This window comes from Marmota marmota, unplaced genomic scaffold (genome assembly GCF_001458135.2).
Source record: "Marmota marmota marmota unplaced genomic scaffold, marMar, whole genome shotgun sequence".
Taxonomy (NCBI): domain Eukaryota; kingdom Metazoa; phylum Chordata; class Mammalia; order Rodentia; family Sciuridae; genus Marmota; species Marmota marmota.
In genome coordinates, this window is record NW_026000229.1 from 1,389,365 (window position 1) to 1,412,936 (window position 23,572).

General features: G+C 39.1%; 1 protein-coding gene across 1 annotated transcript in view; it reads right to left on the reverse strand.

The window, feature by feature from the left end:
• The window catches only part of Gabrb3 (gamma-aminobutyric acid type A receptor subunit beta3), a 218,903-nt gene that overhangs the window by 56,482 nt on the left and 138,849 nt on the right, over positions 1-23,572 (reverse strand). Inside the window, exon 2 of the mRNA XM_048793541.1 lies at positions 14,926-15,146. Coding sequence (XP_048649498.1) covers positions 14,926-15,146 — 221 coding nt within the window. The remainder of the gene's footprint in view (positions 1-14,925; positions 15,147-23,572) is intronic.

The window sequence follows — 23,572 nt, forward strand, 5'->3', positions numbered from 1 at the left end:
AATATACTGTGGTTTCAGCACTTCAATGTTTAAATATCCAGCAATTTAAAAATCATAATAAGAGCAGATGCCAATTTTTCATGTAATTACACAAATACAGATTTTTCTACAGGTAGAGGTTGTTGTGGCAATGCCACTTTGGGCTGTCAGGAACATGTTTACTACCACAAACATGTGTCTGAAATATCCACTTGTTAACCGAGGTACTAAAGTCCTCTTTGTTGGTGTGGCTGAGAAAGGCTGAATAGGGGTAAAGTCTGGGATTCACACTTATAGTGAACTGAGCAAAACACACAATTTCATTCACCATTTGTATAAATCTTTTAGATTTACTGTAAATCCTAGAGAGGACAGATTAAAATATGCAATGAGAGTGTCTATTCTAATGTCCCTGGTGGCAAGATCCTTGACCACTTTTTAGAGGCCTCCAGAACTAAAGTACGCTAGTCTCAGTTACCTCTCCTCATTTTATTTCATTGTCTTCAGCCCCAACTACAAATGGAAGCATCCACCTATTTGTTGACTAGACCCCTTGCTTACCCCCATGTGAGTTCATGAATGTAGGGCTTTCTCTCTTCTGTTCACAGCCATCTCCTCAGTGTCTAGAACAACATCAAGTGCTTTATTTATAGCAAGTGCCCTATAAACACTCACTGAAGAATGACTTTGGAGATCCAAGGACCAGCAATGGGAAGGAAGTGTGACTCAAACAAAATGGAGAGAGGAAGAGGTAGCTTGGCCCTTCTTGGCTTTAAGGTCCCAAATGTTAAAATTAGTAGGGATACCTATCCTCTATCAAGCTTTCCCGATAGGACCTCTTATCTTGCTTGATTACTGACCCTCTGAAAGCCTCTGTGTGCTAACTGGTTAAGATAGTTAAACACGAGACTCGCCTGTTTTAATGGTCAAGTGATCTCTGTGAATTCTTACGCTGCAGAATTGAATACTCACCTATAGTATTCAATCTTGCAGAACTGAATCAGAAGAGCTAAATCCTGCAGCATCAAATAAGTGAATTTTATGGCTTTAGCTGCAGGGAAATGCACCTTTTATGGAAGCCCTAGATCTCTGGTCACAATCTTGTTAAACTAATAGGAACTGGGAGCAGTTTAGTGGTACCTTCTGTGCAACTTAGGGGTTGCACTCGGATTCCCAAGTGTTCAACATTTCTTGGAAATAGTTGTGTCTGTGACCAAAGCATAACACCACAGGCAGGCTATTGATTTATATGTAACCCTCAGGTCTTTAGAATCTCTCTGTGGCAACTCACACAAATCTTCACTCCTGGTTTCCCAGATGCCAGGTGCATTGGTTGGCAGAGGCAGCTATTATTTCTTTCAAGACTAAGAACTCAGATATTAGGATTAAGTATCTAAATCAAGTAATTTAGGCCAAGCATTTTCTTAAGCAAGAGCTTATGGAGAAATGTGGAGAAGTGACAGGGCATAGGCCAATGTTTCAGCATCACACATTTCTGTTTTCTTCCCAGGGCCCATTCTCTTTACCATATCATTTATATTATTTTCACTATAGAGGTGCTATCTCTAACTGTGTGCTGATTTTGTGACTTGATTTACACAACAGAATGGATAGAAATGGCAGTGTGGTAGTCCCAAGCTTACATCCTGGGAAGCATTCTGTTTCTGGTCTTTTCTCCCTCTGCTGTGAGAAAGCCCTGTGAGAAAGCCATGCACAGGTGAATCTGATGGTCCTAACAGGAGAATTGACACAGGGTGCAGGACTAAGGTGAGTACTCATCTTCTCAGACATCAGCCCAGTGAGCTGAAGGTTTACTCACACCCAACCTTTGAGTGAACCAGCCAGAGTCACCACAGATGCTCATTAATCACCCAAACATATGAGCAATGAGCACTTGTTCTATGCACTGAAGCTTCTAGCTGTTTGTTACACTGCACTGTTGAAATAATAGGTAACTAATGCAATAGTCAACATGAGTAACTATATACACAGAAGAACAAAAATCATCATAAAATAGGAATCATAACCTGATATTTCCAGGTTAATGTCATATATAGCAAAACCCTTAATAGATAACATGTTCCTAAACTAGGAACATCTGTTTCTATATTTAAGCTTTAGGAATAGTCATCTTTGTAAAATGAGCAGTTACATTAGACAAATGACACACACCTGAAATACCTTCTCTCAATTTGCAAACAATATGATGATAAAGCTACACAAAGGCACAAACTGGCAATAATACTGAAAACCAAAACTAAGAAAAAAGTGTAGATTCCTAGAGCACCTGCCAGAGAAGGAATTATCTGTGTGAATGAATTTGAGAAGTTCTTAAGGAAAATACCACAGGTGCAGCCCTCTGAAGAAGGAAACAATTTGAAAAATCAGGAAAATACTTTGAGCTAACCTAACTCTCTGGATCTGATTATGGCACTTGGGGACTATACCTTACAGAACCGTATTATCCAAAATGGCAGCCACTTGGCCACACGTGACTATCTGTGTTTAAATTTTAAATCAAATAAAATAAAAAATTCGACTCCTCTGATACACTAGCCACAGTTCAAATGCTCAGTAGCCAAATATGACTAGCTGGTAGTCACTATAAAGTGCAGATTATAGTCTATCTCCATCATCACACAATGTACCTTTGGACAGGGTTAGAGCAATAATGCATGCTCCCTCCACCCTCCCCATTCCTCTGGTTTCTCTAACCTTAGGGAACACAACTCCCTGGGTGAAAGTGACTTGGGAGATATATTCTTACACATGAGAACCAGATCCTTGAAGGAAGTCCTCACAGTTAGAGGAAGCCCTGCACACTGGGATGGAAAATGTCACTCAGGATTCTCCCACACACCATGTCTGACTTCCTGACCTAACAGTCAGAGAGAAAGACATACCCTAAGTAAATATCAACTAAGCATAACAAATGGCGTGCATTCACTTGATCTTCAAATTTATACCCTAGAGACTGAAATCTCCAATGTGAAGGTGAGACTGAAAGGGCTGAGATTATCATATCTATACTGTCACTAGAAGATCACTTCATCCAAATGGACCTAGCTCACCTATGGATAAACACTATGTGAATAAAAGTAAGAATATCCTATGAAATAATACGTAAGCATGGAAAATGAAATTTGAACAATTTGGAAGATATGTGTCTGGTTACCAAAATATCTGAATGGCTATGGCCTCTTCAAAACCAGAACAGAAGAAGGTAATTAAAGAACAGCCTGAAATGAATTCATAGATAGACAGAAGAAGCTGTAACAGAGAGAGGAATGCAAGCCACTGCAACCACAAATGTTGAATGGAAATGTGTCTGAAGACAAAGACAGAACTGACAGTGCTGGAAATTATTTAATGACATGGAAGGCTTTTTAAATGTTAATGGGCACACAAGTCACTGAGGGATCTTGTTAAAATTCAGAATCTGATTCACAATGTGTGGGGTGGGTCTATACTTCCTAGTTTCCCAGAGGATGTCTGCAGGCAATGTTGCTGCAGAACTGGGGAACATACTTTGAGTAGAAAAGAGATGGAGAACTTTTAAAAAACCTCCGCAAAGGCAGAGAAAGAGAACAGAGCTTTGAAAACAGATAATGACTGATATAAAGGAAATGAAATGGGTATGTAACTGAGTTTTATTTGAGCAATCAAAAAACATAAAGTTGAACATGAAACATTAAAACAAATTTTAATTGGAATAAAATATATGTAACATAACGTGTATCATTTTAACAATTTTTAATTGTATAACTCAGTGGCCCTAAGTACATTCACACTGTTATGCAATCATCATCAAATATCCAAATGGAAACTGAACCCATTAAATAATAACACCCATTACCCACTGCCTCCAGCCCTTGGTTTTCTTTTGTCTACTTTCTCTTGCTATGAATTGGCCTTTTCTAGATATTTTATAAATGGAATCATGCAATATTTGTTTTTTTTTTTTTGCCTGGCTGAATTAACTTATTGTGTTGTTTTCATTGCTCACTCATATTTTAGCATGTGTCATTCCTCTTTAAGATTGAATAATGTTCCGTCTTGTTTACCCATTCATCTGTTGATAGACATCTGAGTTACCTTTTGCTATTTTGAGTAATGCTACAATGACTATAAATGTCCAAATATCTCCTTGAGTCACTTTTGTTTATTTCAGTATATATTTATAAGAGAAATTGCTGAATCATCTGGTAACTATGTCTAAATTTTAAAGAACCATTATACCACTTCAACAGTGACTGAACCACATTAAATCACACCAGTAATCTCTAAGGGTTCTAATCTCTCCACAAATGTCAACACTTGTTCTTTTCCAATTTTTAAAATAATAGTCATCCTAATGTCTGTGTCATAGTATTTTATTGTGGTTTTGATTTTTAATCCTTAAAGGCTAACAATGTTGAAAATATTTTCATGTGCTAACTGGCTATTTTTGTATCTTCCTTGGAGAAATGTATATTCAAGTACCTTCCAATTTTTGAACTGTGATTTTTATTGTTGGCTTCCAGGAGATCTTTATATACTTTCTATTAACTTCTCATTAGATGTAAGACTTATAAATATATAAATATATTTTGCAGGTTATTTAATCATTCTGTTGGTTGATCCTTTTATGCACATCTATCTTTACTCTTGATACAGTCCAAGTTATACATTTTTTCTTTTCTTGCTATGCTTTTGGTGTCATATCCAAAATTGAGCTAATTCCAATGCCACACAGATTTTCTCTTATTTCTTTTCTAAGAGTTTCATGGTTTTAGCTTTTAGGATTGGGCCTTTGGTCCATTTTGAGTTAATTTTTTGATATGTTAAAAAATAAGGTCTAAATTTATTCTTTTACATGTGGATCTTCAGTATTCCCCAGCAACATTGTTGAAAAGACTGTCAATTATCCACAGAATAGTTTGTCATCCTGTCAAAAATCATTTGGCTATACACAACAGAATTTGTTTCTGGGTTTTCTGTGCAATCCCACTGGATGATATGTCTATTATTTTGCTAATACCAGTTTGTGTTGATAATCATAGCTTTGTAGTAAGTTTTAAAATCAGGTAATGTGAGACCTCCATATTTGTTTTACAAGACCCTTTTGGATATTTGAAATACTTTAAGATTCCTCATGAATTTTTAAGGTGGATTTTTTTTTCAACAAATAAAGTTGCTGCTGAGATTTTTGTGTTGGATGTGTAGATTGCTTTGGACAACACTGTCTTTTTTTTTTTTTAAATGGTACCAAGGATTGAACCCAGGGGCACTTAACCACTGAGCCATATCCTTGCTAAGTTGCTGAGGCTGGCTTTGAACTTGCAATCCTCCTGCCTCAGCCTTATAAGCCACTAAGATTACAGAAATGTGCCATAATGCCAGGCCACATTGTCACAATAAGAATATTAAATCTTCCAATTTATAAACGCAGGATGCCTTTCCATTTACTCAATGTCTTTTTTCAAATTGGTTCTTTCCACAATGTTTTATAGTTTTTAGTGTTCAAGACTTTTGACTCCATCACTAAATTTATTCCTAAAGTTATTGTCCTTTTAGACACCACTATAAATGGGGTTGCTTTCTGGATTTCCTTTTTAGATTGTTCATTATTATTATATAGAAGTGCAACTGAATTCTATGTATTGATTTTGTAAGCTGCAATTTTGCTAAATTCATTTTTTTAGGGATAAGAGACTTTATGTGTGTGTGTGTCTGTGTGTGTGTGTAATCTTTAGGTTTTCTATACAAACTCATGCCATCTGTGAGCAGGTAATTTTACTACTTCCTTTCCAATTTTGACAAAAGTAACAAAAATAAGCATCTTTGTCTTATTCTTAATCTGAGAGGAAAAGATTTAAGCCTCTCACTAATGAATAAGATGTTAGTTTATAGGTTTTTCCACATACAATTCTATCATGTTTAGGAAGTTTTCTTCTATTCCTGGCGTAATGTGTTTTTATCAGGAAAGTGTATTGTATTTTGTCAAATATTTGGTCTACATCAATTGATACGAACATAAATGCTTTTTTTTCTTTCATTTTATTATTGTGGTATGTACAGTGATTGTCTTTCACATGTTGAATCATCCTTACATTCTAGGCATCACTCCTGCTTAGTTAAGGTGCATGTTGCTAAATTCAAATTGTGAATTTTTTGCTGAAGATTCATGCATTATTATTCATAAGGAATTAATGGCTTGCTATTTTTGTAGTGTTTTTGTCTGCACTGGTATTAGGATAATGTTGACCTCCTAGAACAGTAAAGGAAGGCTTCACTCTCCTCTTTATTTTTATGGAAAAGTTTGAGTTTTAATAAACTGGTGTTAATTGTTTTTTAACTGTCCGGTAGAATTCAACAGAGAAGCCATGTGGTCTAGAACAGTTTTTGCTGAGAAGCTCACATTTTTTATTTTCTTCATGACTCAGTTTTGGTAGATTATATGTTTCTAGGAATTTGTAGATTTCAGTTATCTAATTTGGTAGTAATACCCAGTTTTCATTTCTGATTTTTGTTTTACATATATATATATATATATATATATATATATCTTTTCCATTTTTCTTAGTCAATCTAGTCGAATTCTTAAAAAAAATCAAAGAGGAGGAAATAATTTCAAACATTTTCTATGAGACCCTGATACCAAAACCAGATGAGAACATTTAGGAGAAAAGAAAATTAAAGGCAATTATCCTTAATGAACACAGATGTAAAAATCCTCAACAAAACACTAGCAAAACAAATTCAACAACAAGTAAAAGAATCACCCACCATGATTGCATGGGATGTATCCCTGGGGTGCAAGGGTAGTTCAACATACGCAAAGCAGTAAATGTGATACATTACATTAACATATCAGAATAAAGGGAAAACGTATGAGTATCTAATTAAATGTAGAAAAGCATTTGACAAAATTCAAATTCCTTTCATGATAAAATACTGTCACCAAATTAAATATATAAAGAATGTGCCTCAATAAGCCTACATTTGAGAAGCCTATAGCTACATTATACTCAATGGTGAAAAACTAAAACCCTTTCTTCTAAGATCTGGAACATGAGGGTTCAGACTCTTGTCATTTCTATTTAACATAGTACCGGCAAGGAGTTAGGCAAGGGAAAGGGGAAGTATTTAACCAGGAAAGGAAGAAATGACGTTATCACTCTTTGCTGATGGATGACATATTATATATAGAAATTCCCATGGACTGTACCAAAACACTGGTAGAACTAAAAGTCAAACATACTGAAACTGCAGAATGCAAAATCAACAGAAAAAAAAAATGAGGAGCATGTCTATGCACTAATAATGAACTACACCAAAAAAAAAAAAAAAGAAAGAAAGAAAGAAGGAAAGAAAGAAAGAAAGAAAAATCAAAAGAGCAATCCAATTTACCATAACTAAAAAAGGGGGGAAAAAACTTAGGAGTCAATTTAACTACGATAGTGAAAGACCCATACAAGGAAACTTATAAAATGTTGATGAAACAATTGAAGAAGACATAAATAAGTGGGAAGTACCTTATGTTGACAGATTAGAAAGATTAATATTGTTAAAATGCCCATACTGCTTTTTTTTTAGTCAGCTTTTTCATCACTGTGAACAAAAGACCTGACAAGAACAATGTAGAGGAGGAAAAGGTTATTTTGGGGTCATGGTTTCAAAAGGCCTGAGGCAGAGCTGTCACTGATTCCAATGCTCTGGGCCCAAGATGAGGCAAAACATCATGGATAAGAATGTGGAGGAGAAGAGCAGCTCAGGACATGGCCACAAGACAGCAGAGAGAAAGTCCCCTCACCAGGGACAAAATACAGACCCCCAACGGTACATCCCAAATCACCTGTCTTTTCCAGCCACACCCTACTTGCCTATAGTTACCACTAGGTTAATCCCTATCAGTGGATTAATGTACTGACTATGCTTAGGCCCTCACAACTCCATCATTTCACCTGAACCTTTTTGCATTGTCTCACACATGAGCTTTTGGAAGATGCCTCATATCTAAACCATGATGCTACACAAAAAAAGACTACATATTAAACATAATAATAATCAAGATTCCAATATTCTTTTTCTTAGAAATAGAAAAAATAATCCTAAATTCATATGGAATGCCCCCCAAATCCCAAAGAACTAAAGAAAATGATGTATAGCACATGATAATAAGAAGCTACAGTAACTAAAGCAACATGCTGTTGGAAAAAAAAAAGGCACATCAACCAATGGAAAAAAATAGAGAGCCAGAAATGAACCTGTGTATGTATAGACAACTGATTTTCAACAAAGGCGCCAAGTATAAAAAAAATGGCAAAAGGTTAATATTTTCAATATAGGTGTTGGGAAAACTGGATATCCACATGGACAAAATGAAATAAGATTCTCATTTCATACCATATGTAAAAATCAACTCAAAATAGATTTAAGATTTAAAGATAAGACTAGAAACTATAAAAGTACTAAAAGAAAATATTGGGATTTTATATTGGTTCGGATAAGAATTTTTTGGATTTAACTCAAAAAATGAAGGTAACATAAGCTCAGACAAATGGGTTACATCAAACTAAAAACTTCTGCACAGCATAATAATGACAGTACATAGAGACAACCTACATGAGGGAAATATTTGCAAGCCATACATTCAATAAGGGGTTAATATCCAAAATATATGAAGAGCTCAAATAACTCAAGAGCAAGGAGAAAAGACTATTTAAAGCAGGCAAGGATCCAATAGACACTTTTCAAAAGAAGACATACAAATGGCTAAGAGATATATGAAAAATGTTGACATCACCAATCACTAGGGGAAATGAAAATTAAAACCACAATAAGATACCATCTCATGCCTGTCAGAATGTCTATCATCAAAAAGAAAAGAGGAAAGGTAAATATTGGCAAGGAAGTGGAGAAAAGATAACCCTTGTATACTGGTGATGGCAATGTAAAATAGAAATACCATCATAGAAAATTTTATGGAAGTTCCCTCACCTAAAAAGAAAAAGGAAATTTCTATATGATCCACAATCCTCCTTCCAGATATTTGTCTGTAAGATTTTAAATCAGTTTGTCAAAGTGATGTCTGTACTCACCATTGTTCATTCATTCACAATAGTCAAGTTATGGTATCAACTAAATCCACCAATAGATGAATAGATTAAAAAGTGTGCTATATAAAGTGGGCTATATAAATACATAAAGCAATAAAATTTAGCCTTTAAAAAGAGGAAGAACATTCTATCATCTGTGACAACATGGATGGAACTAAAGAGTGTTAAGCTACATGAAATAAGCTCACACAGAAAGATAAGTACTGTGTGTTCTGTCTCAGTAGGTATAGAGAGAGAAGAGGGGAGGGGAGGGGAGGGGAGGGGAGGGGAGGGGAGGGGGATCACAAAGGANGCAGTGCTATACACTCTAGATTTTTTTTTTTTTTTTTTTTTTTTTTTTGTACAAGGGATTGCATCCAGGGGCATTTAACCACTGAGCCACATCCCCAGCACTTTTTTAAAAAAATATTTTATTTAGAGACAGGGTCTCACTGAGTTGCTTAGGGCCTCTCTAATTTGCTGGCCAACTCTGAACTCAAGATCCGCCTGCCTCGTCCTTCTGAGCTACTGGGATTACACGCATACACTATACTCAGCCATACTCAAGATTTTGATGATACCATAATAAATAAGATGGAAACAGCTCTCAGAGAGTTTCGATTTTCATATGGCTCTCCATCATCATGGATGAAAACATGCAATAAATTGACAAGATAATGTGGAATATGGATAAGTCCTATAATAAAATCAAAGAATGTGATGTGATAGAAAGTGAAGAGCTCATTAGAGAAGGGCTCTCCTTATGAGAGTGAGATCTCAACTATACGATTACATTATAATGATGTCAAACATGGATTTCTAGTGAGAGTATTCTACATCAAGCCAAGAGCATGTACAAAGGCACTGAGACAGGGACATTCTTGATGTTTCTGAGGAGTGGGAAGAAAGTTCACATCATGGAAGTATGATGAGGGAGAATCATTTTAACAAGGGAAGAGCTAGAATCAGGAGTCTTGAGTAGGGAGAGGATGCCAAGAAAGGAAACTGATTGTTGAACTGGTCAGGGACTCATTCTCCAATTTTGACAGGAGGTAAAGAGTGAGAAATAAGCCTACGAGGTGGCCTTTTTGTAAGGAGAATATGAAGAAATCACTGCATTTTTCAATTAAAGTATGAGGTAACATCATCAAATGAGAGTAAAGGAGGAAGTGTGAAGAGAAAATGCAAAATCCTTATAAAGAAGGAAAGAGGGAAGGGGAAGAAATGTACAAATCTGAATTTAAAGTGAGAAAAAGAATTTTCTCCAGTCCTGAGAGATGAAGAAAAGGGATAGATTATTTACATTCACCTAAATAATCATAAATCCCAATCCAAGTGTCAGAATCCTAACACTAATATATTGCTTGTTTGCTGGTGGGAATATAAATTGACATAATCACTTCTGGAAAGAAATTAATCAATATGTTACTTAGTTACATAAAAGTAATTGTGAGATGGTGACAAAATGGGTATTTAGGAGTTAGGTACATCTGCACTCAGTCATATGTGCCCAAATGTCCCCTGAGTTTGCATCCTTTTTGCCACAAAAAAATGTAGTTGAGCAGAACGACTGTATAAAATACAGTTTTGGAATAAGATGCTACCTAAGCCCATTAGACAACTTAATTTGAATCTTTTGAAGTAAGTTCTAGTTTCAATTTAATGTTGCATCCAGCATTTTAAGTTTATGAATGGCAACTTTAACAATTTTAAGCAATTTTTAACATCAAGCAGGAACATTACAATACATTTTTTTTCCAACAGATTTTGCAATAAACTTTTCAGGCAAAATAAGAATTACTTTGTTTTGATGAAGATCACTTACCCTAAGGCTCCCAGGTGTTTTTGGAGCAAATCAAATTATATTTGCAACCCTCTTGCCAACCTTTTAGTATCAGAGAAATGAATGCAGACAGATGAAAAAAAAAACAGACAACATTATAAAACATGCTTAATGGCACAAAGTGAGACATTCAATGACATTGTAGGATCAGGAAATAAAAAAGAAGGTCAGGAAAATGATACAGGACTGATACCACCCCCTTCTCAAAGAAAGCAGAAAATTTCCATGCAGCAGAAAACAGAGCAGCTGTGGTGTAGACAGGGGTAAGGCCCATGAGTCTTAGTCAGCAGAGATCTTCCTGATCCCTTAAAGGGTATTACTGCCCAAGAACCTTCAGAGAACCTATATTCTGCATTAGGATGATAATGGGCTCTATGCAGACCATCCTCTGGCCTCCCATGGTGAGCTGGGCCTTTGCCAGAGGTTTGGTTCATCATCATGATCAGCTAAGTTCAAGTGGTAAGCATAAGCTAGTATGGGCCAAAGTTTCAAGCTGAAAGGGCTAGAAGACTCAGGAAAAAAATGGTTCATGATTTACAATAACCTTTTATCTCAATGAGCACAATCACTCTCAAACATCTGCGTGAGCAGTCTGGGACTACTCTGGAGTCCTCAGAGTTAAGGATCAATGATTTCCCAGAATAAGGCCAAGTTGATGTATGAACCTACGTCATGGATGGCTCATCCACAGCCAAAGATCTTCCTCTGTCCCAGATAAAGCAAAAGCCCTCATTGATCCTGGTACTGCAAAGGCTGGGCATGTATAGGAAGTGGAGACCAAAGGAGCTAAGTGGAGAATGACTTAGCAGTTCATGCTACTGGTAGATAGAGAGGGTGAAGGTCAAGCACAGTATCAGTGGTGAAAAGAATCCAACCTTAAGGTCTCAGAAATTCAGGCAATCCAACTCAAACCCACAGCAAGCCATAAAGCAATCTCTGTTCCAAAGGAGCTTTCTTCTTTAGGAGCATTTTGTAAGGAAGAGAGCAGTAGCAACCCCAGTGTATACAATCCTTCCAGAATGGAGAGTCTAACTTTGGTGTTCTCAACTGTGCCCAATCTCCTCCAGGCTCAGGCCACAGTAGAGATGATTCTGACAGATGGTTTGATCCACATTTTTTTGCTTTACAATGGTGCAAAAGCTATATGCATTCAGTAGATATCTTACTTCAAATTTTGAATTATGATCCTTTTCCAGGCTAGCAGTATGCAGTCTGAGACTGTGGTAATGCTGGGAAGTGACAGTGAGCCATACATAGCTCCCAGTTAGCCTGTGGGATCAAGAGGGGAAGCCACTGACACTCTTTACAACAGGACTATGTTGCAAAGCTAGGAAGTTTTGTAGGTTAGGTACGTTTGATGCATTTTTACTTATAATATTTTAAATTTATGTAGAGTTTTTTGGAACACAACTGTATTGCCAGTTGAGGAGTGTCTGTACTTTATTTATAATATATTGTTGAGTTACCTACATTGGCCCAGCCCTGGTTTGCCAGGTCACCAACATGATTCAGCAAATATAACAACAAAAAGAGAAGTCAGCTTTTGGGTCAAAGATAGGATAAAGGGTGGCCCATCAACGTGAGCACTCACACCTTATTTTTTTTAATCAAAAACCATGATATGTGTGTGTTGTGTTTGTACAAACATAATATTTGTTTTATACATAAATATCAACAAAGTTTATAGAGAATAGCATAGAATGAATGTGTATATATATGAATTATTAAAAATAATCAGTATTTTAATGATCAATGTGATTTTTGTCCAAAAGTTCAAATTAATCTCTATAACAATTTAAAAAAAATATCAAGGCAGAAATTTCTATATCAGCCAATTTTAAGAAGTCAGATGGCAGTATGGAGCTGAGCACATGAAGAATATGGTGGAGAGTTTCTTTATGACAGCTTGTCCAGGTTCACATAAACCTGAAGAATTATTTCAGAAACATAAGGCCAAAATAAAGATCTAAGGTATATATTGAGAGTACATTTAAATAAAATAGCTACATATTTAGAGATCCATTTTCTAATTTAAGAGGCTATTTGAGAGGCATAATGGATGTAAACTTGACTAGAATAATTATGTGTTAGGTCACTGCACAAAGTCTATTGCTAAAAGTTTCCCATAGCTTATTACTCCATTATGATTTAACTTTCTCATATAAACTTACAGGACAAGTGTTAGAGACAAAATTTTTCATCCCTGTTTTGTGGTGTTAAATCCAACACTTTGAAATGAAATTTGGAAACTTACTACAGCACTTTCATGCATATTATAAAACTTTATCCCAAAAGAGTTCAAGCTCTCTGCTTTTAACAAAGGCATCCTGACATACTCTTCTTCTGGTATGAAAATGAAGAATGCAGAAATAAATGGAGCAAACTCAAATAGCAAGTTTGGCTTAAAAGGTCAAAAATTAAGATTAATTTTTGATATTTGCTTGTTGCTCCCCGCAACTACACACGTACATGAACACATATACATATACATGTGTACCATTCACATATACCTACTGGTTTGTTCTGCTTAAATCTTTTTGGGGGGAACTACAGGGAAGGTAAAGGACTCATTATTTAATGTTCACAAGACTTCTGGGTAATAGTTTTAACAAAAGATATACTTGTCAGAACCTCCATAATTTTATAACCACATTTCTCATTTTTTGTGGGAAAATATAAAATGCTGAAGACCTTTCAAAGAAACCTCAGGCTAGACTCTTTATTTGTATGCATGTGGTACTAGGGATTGAACCCAGGGGTGCTCCACCACCAAGCTATATCCTAAGCCCTTTTTATTTTGCATTTTGAGAAAAGGTTTAGCTAAGTTGCTGAGGCTAGCCTTGAATTCACAGTCTCCCTGCCTCAGCCTCCTGAGAAGCTGGAATTACAGGCAGGTGCCACCTCAACCAGCTGTGAATTACTTTTATAAAATAACACCATGGCTTGATTTACACATGTTGCTTTTTTCTCTTAGAGTTAAAAAGTCTGATATGGTGGAAACCCCAACTTCCTCCGTAGTAGTATAGTTTTGAGAAAGTCATTTCCTATTTAAGGCAATCTTAAGTAATTCACTTTACTTAGCTTGAGGTACTACAAGTCACAGTGGTGTGAATTTCAATACATATTATTATGATTTAATTTTGAGCTTCTGGAGTCTCATTAGAAAACTCTGGACTCCAATTTATACAGGTGTTTAACTCAGAACTTTGAACCACTACTAGAAGGCCTCAGAGGCACTTTTAGGTGAGGAGATTGAAAAAGAGACATACACACACACTCTATTACTACTACTACTACTACTACTACTACTACTACTACTACTCCTCTAAAACAAAACAAAACAAAAATCAGTGCAAAATCAAAGCAAGGTATCAAAGGTTTTTAAGAGCACCATTTATCAAAGTGATATTCAAAAGAATTAACCCCTAGCAGTAGTGGAACACCCTGGGAAGGTCTCCTGGTTTCCAGAGCAACCAGGGAAACCCAGGTCCTCCTCTAGGTTCAGAAAGGCAGCCTGGCTTCCTGATTTGAGTGATTGCATTCTAAGACCTAGAGAAAGAGATTTCTCATCAGGAAGCCTCTCAGTTAGTAATTCCCATAAGTATTCGTGGCACCACCTCGATAAAACTCCATGGAGAATATACCTTACAATCTTGCAACTGTGCAAATAGCTTTGGAAAAAAACTTTATTAAAACCTCTGGTATGTCAGGGCAATATTAATTACAGGCATTTGTGGCTATGATACAGGAAATCCATCCTAGGGGAATTTGTGCTCTTAGATATGGCAACCCAATTATATACAATCCACTCAAGGAGGCTGCTTTGCAATTGATGACTATTTATAGTAACAGTAATGCCCCAAATATTGGGGTGATAAGATTTTTTTTTCTGCAAAGCTCAAAGTATTTCATGCATGTTTCCTAATTAATATGAGGACACAGCCTCACTTACTATAGTCAGTGAGAAATTCAATGGCAATGCACCATGGAACTGTAAAACTGTCCCCGAAAAGGCAGACAGACCTGAGCCCATACAGCACCGTCCCATCCGGGTGAAGGCGGATCATGCGGTTTTTCACTGTCACTCCATGTACAAATGACTTTTTGTCATTTAAGAAATATGTGTCGGGCACCCATAGCTGGTCAGCCACTCGATTGTCAAGGGTGAGGTTGAGAGGGATCCCAGAATAGGCGAGCCTTTTATCTCTCCAATATTGTTGGAAATACATGGTCAAGGTATAATCCTGGGGGAAGAAAAAGAAAAGAAAAATTAGTTGCTGCCCATCCATAGGTGTAATTCCTCCATGACTGGCCACATTGAGGTTGAAATCCAAGCTCTATAATGAATATCCAGGAGGAATAGATATCATTTTAAGGCAGGGTGGGAAGCAGTGGTTGTTTCCTTGTGAATGCAAATACCTGGTTTAATGGGTACAGTATATGAACAGATGTGTGTCATGCATATAAATGGTCTGTTTTATTTAGTTAGGAAGCAGACTAGACAAATTGCCTTTTAAGAGATAGCCACAAAGAAATAAAGAAAAAAAGAAAAAAAGCCCCATAAAATCAGGGTGCTGGCGGGGAATCTGATCATTCCCCTAAGTGCACTATCTTCCACTAGGCAAACAGATGCTTTAACCACCCACAACAGATGAGCTCTTTCTACAATCTCTCTCTCTCTCTCTTTCTCTCTCTCTCTCTCTCTCTCTCTCTCTCTCTCTCTCTCTTTTTCTCTCAGCATAGCAGGTGATTCAGTGAGAAGAAAATGGTAAAAGGGCAAATATGATGTTGTAATTAAGATGTGGGCAATATATATATATATATATATATATTTTTTTTTTTCCTTTCTTTTATTTTGGCAATCACTATTCAATTCTGGATAATCAAGTCTGAAAATTTGGTTATAGTCACAAGACATTCCAAATTCCATTGTGTAAAGACCCAAGCTGAAAAATCAAAGGCATGCATGTTAATTCTCTAGTCAGAGAAGAAAATGTCTCCTCTGTTCCAGGCAGTGCTTTCTGAATCCACACCCTATCAGGTCATGTCTGCAAATACCCTCACTTTATGGATGGTGAGAGGTGGATAAAAAAATCAGTTCAAGAGTTCATCCTGAACATCCTCCCACAGCCCATCCAACACTCTTTACACTGTCTTACCAGGCAGTTCTGGGTGTGGCTAGTTGAAGAACACCTATTTATTACTGCTCTCAACAGTGAGTATAGAAGGTTAGAAAATGATAAAGATCAGATGTCAACCTCGTCTTTAGTCAAGCACAGCAAGAAGAAGTAAGAGAACTCATACATGTTGAGCAATATGTTTTAAAATGGTAAAGCCCAAAATAATGAGAACAGAGAGAGGCAAGGACATCCAAATGAGCTGGAGTATTTTTATTGTTGTTGTTGTTGTTTGGTACTAGGGATTGAATTCAGGGGCATTCAACCACTGAGCTACATCCCTAGCCCTATTTTGTATTTTATTTAGAGACAGGATCTCACTGAGTTTCTTAGTGCAACTCGCCATTGCTGAGGCTGGCTTTGAACTTACTATTCTCCTGTCTCAGCCTCCTGAGCTTCTGGGATTACAGACGTGTGCCACCGCACTCAGCAACCTGGAGTTTTAAGAGATTTTATCTATGGGGTTGGCAGTATGACCAGTAGTAGAGCACTTGTCTAGCATGTGCAAAGGCTAGGGTTCATTCCTCAGTGCCATTAAAAATAAAGATAAAAAAAATAGTAAATGAAGGAAGAGAGGTTTTATTTGCACCTTGAAGGAAAGGTAGCATTTGAGTAGATAAGAAGAAAGGGGAAACTTTTTTCCAGGCACTTCATGGGCAGAGTTCTGTGCCTGCCATTACTTGTGTGGATGCTCACCACCTCCCCCACCTCCAATTGAAGTTTTTCACAGAGAAATTGGCTCTAAACATAGGTCTCACTTAGCTAGATAGTAGGCAAAGGGCATGAAAAAAATGCTTGGGCATCTCACATTTACAGTACTAATGATCTCTGAAGAGGGCTGTTTTGCTGGAATACAGGATTCATGGAGTGGTGGGCAATGCTGCACTCCAAGTCAGGGGCCAGAAAGAGGACTCAAATGCTAGCTTTGCAACCAAAGCCAATGACAGTTTCTGGGTAGAAAAGTGATTCTATCCAGTGTATCAATCATGTGTCTTTGTTTACTGTATTCTGATATTTTAATGTCTGGGGCTTTGCTGACCCTAGAGGTACTATCCAGGCCTCTATTCACCATCCCACAGGACCAAGGTATACAGACCAAAGTCTGTATGCCCCAGAGACCTGAAATTACCAATCCTGAGGCTGCTTACCCTATCTCCCTTGTTCCTTCCCAGAGAAACCACAATAAAGTCCTTCCCTATAGCTGCCCCTTTCCCCCACCTCCTGACCTCCCCCGCCACCCAGTGTCTGTGTGGCTCCACAGAGTATAGGGTCTCCCCTCCTCTTAGGAACTGGGAGGAACCAGCTATCCTGCCAAGGGCAGCTGACTCCTGATCTGTGGGCCTCACCATATCCAAAGGGTAAAGCCTATGTCTTAAAACACTAAACAGGGAAAACAAAATCTGTTTGGCAAAGGTACTTTCAATGGGTAAAAGGGAAAGTGGTAAGGAATCCAGAGTGAAGCACAAAGTGCTTGTTGGTAGGAAAGAGGGGAGAACAGGTGGGAGGAGGGTTCCTAGCTAGCCATGTCCTGGAAAGTTCCCAGATAAAATGTTCAAGTAGAACATCAGATAAAGAGTGGAACTCCACAGTGCACGGTCTCATCCAGCCATCACCACTGACTTACAGAGGGGAAGTCATGGTGGCATAAAGAAGATGGGAACAAATCAGCAGTGGCAGCTAAAGGATTTCCTGTTTGAATATAACCCTCCAAACTCTTTTCTTATTGGAACAGAAGAGTTTCACTTGCTTCTTTCCTTAATTCCCAGCCCCACCTCCTGGCCCCTGAGTCATGAAGTCTAGCACTCTTGGCAGAGCCCCCTTCAGACAGGCCTGCACGTGTCTTTCCATGAGAAAGAGGAATACAACAGTGTGTGCTGGGAGACCGGCTGTCATGCTCAGTTCCAAAGCTCGGGCCTGGGGTTTTATTTTGGATGGTGTCGCTCTCCACACCATCAGCAGCACCTCATTTGGGTCTTCTGCATTTGCTGATATGACTTGTGTGGGTTGTGGGGAAGAGCGTAGGGAACAGAGAGAAGAAAAAAAAATAGTATTCAAGTCCAAACCTACTGCATCAGCTCTGCCTTGTAAGGTACCAACAATTACATCATGGTGATGCTCAGTAGTAGCCCACTTCTTTCCCCTTCTGACACTGGTAGACAAAAGGCAGGGGATGGTGGAATTGTCCACGCCTCCCCCCATTACTTTGCACAGTTGCCAGGCAGTGAATGGAAGATTTTACTGACAAGAAGCCATGCTGCTGCCTCTTGTGATGTGTATTGATAAGCAAGACAGTCAGGGACCATTATGGGGAAAAAAAAGGGCAAATACACTGCCAAGCCTTAACTCATGACCTTTTACCTATCCAAAGTATGACATGTGTTTTTTCCCTACCCCCTGGCCATGGTCCAAACAATCTGATGGGCCATGGACACTGGGTACCTCCTAAAAACCAGAAGCCTTTGTTGTAATGTTTCTAAGGACAGACTAGATGAGGGAATGAAAGGTTGGGGACCACCACAAAAGGGAAGGAGGGAGACAAACCCCTGGTCCCTTAACCTCTTACTTGTTAAAAGCCTCACATGTGTCTCTTTCCATATATACCAATGTGCTACTTCAGCAGCTCCAGCAGCCTGACATTATCACAAGGCCAAGATGTTTGTGCCAGGTGGTGGCACTAAGAAGGGAAGCTCCCGGGATAAATTATCCACCCATTCCTCAAGGCCAGGATGTTTACACAAGATACAAAACCATCTTTTGAGAGGCTGGGGCTATGGCTCAGTGGTGGTGAACTTGCCTGGCATGTGTGAGGCACTGGGTTCGATTCTCAGCACCTCATAAAAATAATAATAGGTCTATCAATAACTAAAAAAATATTAAAAGGAAAACATCTTTTCAAACCATTCCCATGACCAGTGAAAAACTCCCCAAATTATAGATTACCCTGCAATCCCCACACATGAATAAATCTTGGACCCCTCCTTTGTTTGTGGGCCAGTCTGACTTCCCCCTCAATCAGTGCTGTTTCCCTTTTCCTCCAGGTGAAGCCCCCCTTCCCCATGGAAGCCTTGTCTGTATTTTGGTGTTCACTCGCCTCAGTTTTGTTTCCTCTCAACACTGGGTCAGAAGTTTGTGTCTCTAGTGTCACATGCACTGAGCTCAGGAGGGATCCACAGATGTGTTCTGCTCCTGTCTAATATTACATTAGGCCTCATACTACCTACCACATCTCTCTCTCTCTCTCTCTATCTCTCTCTCTCTCTCTCTCTCTCTCTCTCTCTCGATGCTGGGGATTGAACCCAGGACTTTGTGCATGCTAGGCAAGCACTCTACCAACTGAGCTATATTCCCAGCCACCCTACCATCTCATTAAATATAAAGCATATATTATTCTTATTACTATTACTAACCCAAATGGATGAGGAAATAAAAAATTAGAGAATTGATTTGTTATTCCTCTGCTTATCCCCCAACCCTTTTAAGTACAAGTAACTGGAGAAAATGAGATTTGAAGTTGGATACGCCTCCCTCAAGGGCTAACACCCTAAGGGATGGGGAGAAAAGCAGTTCTGCATAATAAAGTGAAATGAGCTTTATTTAGTGGGGGTGATGCTTTCAATGGTTTTGGAGTGTGGAGGATCAAGGCACTGAGGTATTCCTCAGGTTAAATTAGAAGCATGGCACCCTCAGTGTGTCCTGTCCCCACAAATATCAGCACAGCTGCTGTACACATTTGTCTTTTAGAATTTTATTTTTTCCCAAAGGATCCCGGAACAGCTGCCAATGTTCACATTTGGAGTGATGTGGCCTGGATCAAAGGAAAGAGCACAGTCACAAGGAGAGGCCATTCCATTCCCAGCAACAGAAGACACCTTGACATGATAAAAGCTCCAGGAATTAAGAAGAATCTTGGCTGTGGAGGATGAAAGGAAGGACACAGGACTTTTTGCAGAAGACAGGATGAAGATAGAGAATTAAGCTTTTGTTCTTTAACCTAAAAACTCAAGGTGGACTCAGATAGTAAATGGTTAGCAAAGGTGAGGCCATTCAAAGAACAGCCAGGCAAGCCACCCTGGTAAAGCATGAGACAGACCCCTGCTGCCAGGGTGCCTGATGATGGCTGAGAAGGGGGTTGGGGAGGTGCCAGGAGACACCAAATGAGACAGACACGCAATACTGTTCGTTGACTCAGCCCATAAACTCTACCAATTTTGTTGGTAAAGCCCTCTCTTTTGCCAGTCCCTCAGGCTGCACAGGATATATCTGTTTATTCAGATATTTATTCAGTCATTTTATAAATATTTGTTGAGTGCCTACCATCTGGGAGGTACAGATGAACTAGATGCAATTTGGGCCCTAAGGAATTAGCCATCTACCAGAGGAAAAGACTGCAGGTATCAGCAATCTAAAAGCAATCTGGATTAAGTACGTTACTACACATGAGGTGATATAGAAGTCACAAAAAGCAGTTATTTCTGGGTGAGACAACCCAGGCCATTTTCCTGGAAAAAAATAATTATACAACCTCAACCTTGAGGAAAAGGTAATGAGTCTGAACATTTGACAAGGTAGGTCCTGATAGTCACTAACATCACAGCTGTCTTCACAAAGCCAGCTGTAGAGGGCAAGGCATAGAAAGAGGTGGCTCCACAGGTTTGTCTGAGACCCTCCCCTTCTCCCTAGGATGATCACCCCCCAAAACAAGGCAGCCAGATGGAGGGAACCCCTAGAGAGAAAGAAGGGAGCACAGCAGAGATCCTGAAATGACAGTCCTCCAAGGCAGAGCTTTCGGAGGCTCTCGAGGTTCTGGAAATCAGAACCAGTTGTACTGGTGAGCGCTCTGGTGGTGATGCCACAGTGGTGACTCCACTCCCTTCCAAGGTGATTCACATGAGGACAAGGTGGGGTCTTCAGGTACCTGGGGACACTGAACTCCCTGAGACACGAGCCTCTCCCAAGGTAGCAGAAGTCCTAAATGTAGCTTCCTTTCTCATTTATGTCCTTCACAAGGGAGGCCTAAGCACCCGGGGCCCTACATCACAGAGGAACAGAGTGGGGAGCAGTGGGGTTCAGGGAGGAACTGAGAATGGGCTTGGGCAGGGGCCTTAGGAGGACAGAGTGGGAAAGGATGTGACACTGGAAGTAGGGAGCAGGGAGTGAGGGCAGGGATGGATGGGGAGTGTGGAGGGGAGGGACACCAAGAGAAGCAGGATCCACCTGGAAGCGGTGGTGGTGGGGGTGTCAGTAGTAAAAGTCAGAGGAGCAGGATATGGGCAGGATGCTTAGGGAAGAGGCAGCCCAGGGGAGGAGTGGCCTCTGTAGGGGAGAGGGCCTGAGCATCAAGCCCCTCCCTGTGCGGTGGGCACAGACTCCTGGAACCTTGCACTGGGAGGGCGGGCCTAATGAGATTAACCGGCACTAGCATGAGACAGGCTGTCTCCTGGCACCAACTCCTGGCTGTGGCACAACCAGCTATATCAGCACATTCAGACAATGTGTTGGCAGAAGGAGGGGGGTACTGGCCGAAAAGGTCAGAGCTTACAGAAATAGCAGCTGTCAATGGGACTGTGGAGACCAGGACCTGTGTGCAGAAGATGCAGAGTTCTCCTCCACTGTAGGGGAACCCCTACAGACTGAAGAGGACTAATGCTCCACTCCTTACAACACCCCAAATTTTTCAGCTTTATTTCAACTTCTAGCCTTACCAAACTTATTTTGGTTATAATTTGATGTAACTTGATTATGGAAGACTACTGTTTGAGGGAGGGTTGAGATTTAGACCATTTGGAGCATTCATAAAACATCTCACCTATAAGTTAATTAAGTGACACATTCAGTGCAATGTGCATGAATACTGACTCGCCCATTTTGCCAGCAGGCATCTCAACAGACCTGTCTACCTTCAGAATATTTGGCTTTGGGTTAAGGTGCAAGCCAACACTGAAATCGGGGTGACACCAGATAACTGGAAGTATCTGGTAAAGGCAGAGACTTCCTACTTCCTGAACTTCTCTACCTCAAGACCTCTCTGTTCACTTAGCAGTCCAAACCCATAGGCTCACCAGGGAACACTGCTGGGGAAGCCTACACACTGCCGTCATCCTCGGTCTCTTGGGATCCTTGGCCAGGTTTCTAGTGGTATAGACTGTACCATTTCAGTCTTATTGGCCCCTGAAAGTGGTCTGCGAATCCTGAACCAGGACACATACTGAGACCCCTCTGGGCCTCTGCTCTCCCAGGTCCAGCTGTGTCTAAGTGTTGTCCCTACTGGAAAACCTCCTGGTTTATCTGGTGTACACCTGAATGGGTTCCTATGAACACTGTAGCTTTGAGATTCAAATCCCAGTGCAAGAGCTCAGGCAGTGAGGTGGAAAACCCAAGTGTATCTGCATCCAGTATTCTCTAGTCCACTGAGAACTGGAGATCTCTGGATTATACTGCACATCTATTAGCTATTTCAGGTAATTATGGTTGGTTTCAACTATAGTACATCATCAGAATCATTAGATAATAGAGTGTCTTGTCAATCCCTCTCTGTTTTGTGAAACTTTCTGAAGTATTTAGGATTAGCAAGAAAAAGAAAGGTTCAAGTAAGGAGGAATCAAAACAAAGCTTCTTTCTTAAAAAGAACTTTACAAAATCATTTTGAATCCACCATCATTTGTTCCTCTGGGCTTCTTTTTAGAAATCATACAGCCCTTTGGTGATCTAAAGAAACCACAGGTCTTCTTTCTCTCTTTGTCTTTTGTTTGTGTATCAAATCAGTTAACAGGAAACACTGACTTTCAAGGGACACACGTTCTCACTTTCTTCCACATGTCTTCACAGAGTGGTAGCAATACCAGTGATTGGTAAATCATTTGTCTTTCTGCAATTTTTTCCTCACTCAAAGAAATATGACAAAAGGGTTATTAGGTTTTGCTCCAGATTATAAAACACTATTTTCTGTAAAAGTTTAAAGATGTAGTTCCTGAGTGAGGCACCAGGATTAATCCAGGTTCTATGGTTAGGAACCAGGATTTTTCTGAAGCAGTAGGAAGGGGCAGGGATGGTGGGAGATCCACTGGGGCCATTGAGGAAAGTACTGCTAAGCTCTTCTAGCTGCGAGAGCCCTGCTAGTTGTGGGTGGGGAGCAAATATTCTTGAACATAAGCTACCCACGAATCAGGCATTTATGCAGAAGTAACTGTCCTTTCAAAATCTCCCAAGAATATACAAGTTGCAATACCAATAGCAAAAGAACAGAATAAAAATTCCATTCATCTTTAGATGTATAATTGAAGCAGCTCAATTATACTGGAATATAATATATAAACAACCAACAGGACAAATAAATAACTGGAATATAATATATAAACAAGTAACTGGAATATAATATAAACAACAAAGTTTCTTCCTTCTTGTACAAAGCTCTTGGCATTGATCACATTAAAATGACAAGCATACTATTTGTAAGTGAAAATATTGCTCATTATTCTGAAATTAAGTAATTGACT